This window comes from Penaeus chinensis, chromosome 36 (assembly GCF_019202785.1).
Source record: "Penaeus chinensis breed Huanghai No. 1 chromosome 36, ASM1920278v2, whole genome shotgun sequence".
Taxonomy (NCBI): domain Eukaryota; kingdom Metazoa; phylum Arthropoda; class Malacostraca; order Decapoda; family Penaeidae; genus Penaeus; species Penaeus chinensis.
In genome coordinates this window covers 33,934,120-33,939,119 of record NC_061854.1, presented here as the reverse complement: position 1 = coordinate 33,939,119, position 5,000 = coordinate 33,934,120, and the positions used below count along the sequence as shown (strand labels likewise).

The 5,000-nt window shown below is 37.1% G+C and overlaps 1 protein-coding gene across 1 annotated transcript in view; it reads left to right on the top strand.

Annotated features, from left to right (window-relative positions):
- LOC125045045 (parkin coregulated gene protein homolog) overlaps nucleotides 1–5,000 on the top strand; it is a 34,317-nt gene that overhangs the window by 27,965 nt on the left and 1,352 nt on the right. The window contains exon 4 of the mRNA XM_047642090.1: nucleotides 4,538–4,704. Coding sequence (XP_047498046.1) covers nucleotides 4,538–4,704 — 167 coding nt within the window. The remainder of the gene's footprint in view (nucleotides 1–4,537; nucleotides 4,705–5,000) is intronic.

Genomic DNA, 5,000 nt, shown 5'->3' with positions numbered 1-5,000 from the left:
TTTCCCCTCTCTAAGTCTTATTTGTCTCTCTTTTCCCCTCTCTAAGTCTTATTTGTCTCTCTTTTCCCCTCTCTAAGTCTTATTTGTCTCTCTTTTCCCCTCTCTAAGTCTTATTTGTCTCTCTTTTCCCCTCTCTAAGTCTTATTTGTCTCTCTTTTCCCCTCTCTAAGTCTTATTTGTCTCTCTTTTCCCCTCTCTAAGTCTTATTTGTCTCTCTTTTCCCCTCTCTAAGTCTTATTTGTCTCTCTTTTCCCCTCTCTAAGTCTTATTTGTCTCTCTTTTCCCCTCTCTAAGTCTTATTTGTCTCTCTTTTCCCCTCTCTAAGTCTTATTTGTCTCTCTTTTCCCCTCTCTAAGTCTTATTTGTCTCTCTTTTCCCCTCTCTAAGTCTTATTTGTCTCTCTTTTCCCCTCTCTAAGTCTTATTTGTCTCTCTTTTCCCCTCTCTAAGTCTTATTTGTCTCTCTTTTCCCCTCTCTAAGTCTTATTTGTCTCTCTTTTCCCCTCTCTAAGTCTTATTTGTCTCTCTTTTCCCCTCTCTAAGTCTTATTTGTCTCTCTTTTCCCCTCTCTAAGTCTTATTTGTCTCTCTTTTCCCCTCTCTAAGTCTTATTTGTCTCTCTTTTCCCCTCTCTAAGTCTTATTTGTCTCTCTTTTCCCCTCTCTAAGTCTTATTTGTCTCTCTTTTCCCCTCTCTAAGTCTTATTTGTCTCTCTTTTCCCCTCTCTAAGTCTTATTTGTCTCTCTTTTCCCCTCTCTAAGTCTTATTTGTCTCTCTTTTCCCCTCTCTAAGTCTTATTTGTCTCTCTTTTCCCCTCTCTAAGTCTTATTTGTCTCTCTTTTCCCCTCTCTAAGTCTTATTTGTCTCTCTTTTCCCCTCTCTAAGTCTTATTTGTCTCTCTTTTCCCCTCTCTAAGTCTTATTTGTCTCTCTTTTCCCCTCTCTAAGTCTTATTTGTCTCTCTTTTCCCCTCTCTAAGTCTTATTTGTCTCTCTTTTCCCCTCTCTAAGTCTTATTTGTCTCTCTTTTCCCCTCTCTAAGTCTTATTTGTCTCTCTTTTCCCCTCTCTAAGTCTTATTTGTCTCTCTTTTCCCCTCTCTAAGTCTTATTTGTCTCTCTTTTCCCCTCTCTAAGTCTTATTTGTCTCTCTTTTCCCCTCTCTAAGTCTTATTTGTCTCTCTTTTCCCCTCTCTAAGTCTTATTTGTCTCTCTTTTCCCCTCTCTAAGTCTTATTTGTCTCTCTTTTCCCCTCTCTAAGTCTTATTTGTCTCTCTTTTCCCCTCTCTAAGTCTTATTTGTCTCTCTTTTCCCCTCTCTAAGTCTTATTTGTCTCTCTTTTCCCCTCTCTAAGTCTTATTTGTCTCTCTTTTCCCCTCTCTAAGTCTTATTTGTCTCTCTTTTCCCCTCTCTAAGTCTTATTTGTCTCTCTTTTCCCCTCTCTAAGTCTTATTTGTCTCTCTTTTCCCCTCTCTAAGTCTTATTTGTCTCTCTTTTCCCCTCTCTAAGTCTTATTTGTCTCTCTTTTCCCCTCTCTAAGTCTTATTTGTCTCTCTTTTCCCCTCTCTAAGTCTTATTTGTCTCTCTTTTCCCCTCTCTAAGTCTTATTTGTCTCTCTTTTCCCCTCTCTAAGTCTTATTTGTCTCTCTTTTCCCCTCTCTAAGTCTTATTTGTCTCTCTTTTCCCCTCTCTAAGTCTTATTTGTCTCTCTTTTCCCCTCTCTAAGTCTTATTTGTCTCTCTTTTCCCCTCTCTAAGTCTTATTTGTCTCTCTTTTCCCCTCTCTAAGTCTTATTTGTCTCTCTTTTCCCCTCTCTAAGTCTTATTTGTCTCTCTTTTCCCTCTCTAAGTCTTATTTGTCTCTCTTTCCCCCTCTCTAAGTCTTATTTGTCTCTCTTTTCCCCTCTCTAAGTCTTATTTGTCTCTCTTTTCCCCTCTCTAAGTCATATTTTCCCCTCCTTCCCTTTCTCTAAATCTTATATCTCTTCCCTTCCCCTTTTCTAAGTCCTATTTCTAAGTCCTCTCTGGTTCCTATTTCCCTTTCTTTTCTATCTATCTATCTATCTATCTATCTATCTATCTATCTATCTATCTATCTATCTATCTATCTATCTATCTATCTATCTATCTATCTATCTATCTATCTATCTATCTATCTATCTATCTATCTATCTATCTATCTATCTATCTATCTATCTATCTATCTATCTATCTATCTATCTATCTATCTATCTATCTATCTATCTATCTATCTATCTATCTATCTATCTATCTATCTATCTATCTATCTATCTATCTATCTATCTATCTATCTATCTATCTATCTATCTATCTATCTATCTATCTATCTATCTATCTATCTATCTATCTATCTATCTATCTATCTATCTATCTATCTATCTATCTATCTATCTATCTATCTATCTATCTATCTATCTATCTATCTATCTATCTATCTATCTATCTATCTATCTATCTATCTATCTATCTATCTATCTATCTATCTATCTATCTATCTATCTATCTATCTATCTATCTATCTATCTATCTATCTATCTATCTATCTATCTATCTATCTATCTATCTATCTATCTATCTATCTATCTATCTATCTATCTATCTATCTATCTATCTATCTATCTATCTATCTATCTATCTATCTATCTATCTATCTATCTATCTATCTATCTATCTATCTATCTATCTATCTATCTATCTATCTATCTATCTATCTATCTATCTATCTATCTATCTATCTATCTATCTATCTATCTATCTATCTATCTATCTATCTATCTATCTATCTATCTATCTATCTATCTATCTATCTATCTATCTATCTATCTATCTATCTATCTATCTATCTATCTATCTATCTATCTGTCTATCTATCTATCTATCTATCATTATATATATTCATGCGTCATGTGGCACCGAAAAGTACAAAATTCGTCCAGTTTTCTTCCCATTGATTAGGGTCGCAGCGAAAGTGACAGGTTTATATCATAAGTGAAACGGGGCGCGTGGCCCATAGAGTTTCACGGGTGACGTACCGCTTGTGTGTGTTAGCGTGAAAGCATTTCAAAGAGGTTAAAAAAGACAAATAGAAGAAATATAGCGTAAGAAGGGATTGTGTGAGGAACTGCTTCATAAATTATTTTTCTTTAGTCTCACGTCTTATTACTTTGTATCTAGTTTTTTATTTTTTGCGTTTAGCTGTCATCAAAAATCGTCTGTCATAAATCACTAATCATTCGATGTGCAGCATTGTTTTGATTTAAGATTGATTTCTTTATACATTTCACATTATTGCTATTACTATTATCATCATTAAACTAATAATAATTATAATAATAATAATAAATAATAATAATAATAGTGATGATAATACTACTAATAATAATGATGATGATAATAATAATAATAGTGATAATGATTAGAATAATAATAATGATTGTTATCATCATCATCATCATCACCATTGTTGCTATCATTGTTATCACCGTAACTGTTGTTGTTACACTTATTACATTGTTTCAATTCTCATTAGTAGTAGTAACAATATCATCATAATTATGATAATCATCATTACAAGAATCAATACCATTATTACCATCATCATCACCATAATCACTATAACTACTATAATTACAATCACTATAATTACTCTAACCACCATAATCACTATAATCACAATCACTATAATCATAATCACTTTAGTCACCATAATCATAATAACTATAACCATGATCACACTATGATTAATATTATCACAATCACTATTATTACTCTAAACACAATCTCTCTAACCCTAATTACTCTAACCACAATCACTCTAACCCTAATTCCTCTAACCACAATCACTCTAACCCTAATTCCTCTAACCACAATCACTCTAACCCTAATCACTCTAACCACAATCACTCTAACCCTAATTCCTCTAACCACAATCACTCTAACCCTAATTCCTCTAACCACAATCACTCTAACCCTAATCACTCTAACCACAATCACTCTAACCCTAATTCCTCTAACCACAATCACTCTAACCCTAATTCCTCTAACCACAATCACTCTAACCCTAATTCCTCTAACCACAATCACTCTAACCCTAATCACTCTAACCACAATCACTCTAACCCTAATTCCTCTAACCACAATCACTCTAACCCTAATTCCTCTAACCACAATCACTCTAACCCTAATCACTCTAACCACAATCACTCTAACCCTAATCACTCTAACCACAATCACTCTAACCCTAATTCCTCTAACCACAATCACTCTAACCCTAATTCCTCTAACCACAATCACTCTAACCCTAATCACTCTAACCACAATCACTCTAACCCTAATTCCTCTAACCACAATCACTCTAACCCTAATTCCTCTAACCACAATCACTCTAACCCTAATCACTCTAACCACAATCACTCTAACCCTAATCACTCTAACCACAATCACTCTAACCCTAATTCCTCTAACCACAATCACTCTAACCCTAATCACTCTAACCACAATCACTCTAATCCTAATCCTCTAACCACGGTCCCTCCCGCAGGTGCCCTCAACACTCGAGACGTCCGCGTGATCTGCACCGTCCTGAAGGTGCTGCAGGAGCTGGTCATGTCGGCGCCTTTGGTAGGGGAGTCCTTGGTGCCCTACTACAGGCAGATCCTCCCGACGCTTAATCTCTTCAAGCATAAAAATGGTGGGTTGGGAGGAAGGGTGTGGGGGGGTGTATGGGGTGTGGGGGTGTGTGGGGTGTGGGGGTGGGTGAGTGTGGGGTAGGGGTGTGTGTGGGGTAGGGGGTGTTTGGGGGTGTGGGTGAGTGTGGGGTGAGTGTGGGGTAGGGGTGTGTGGGGTGAGTGTGGGTTAGGGGTGTGTGGGGTAGGGGTGTGTGGAGGCGTGGGTGTGAGGGGGTGTGGGGGTGTGGGGATGAGTGTGGGGTAGGGGGTAGGGGGGTGTGGGGGAGTGTGGGGGTGAGTGTGGGGTGGAGGGAGGGAA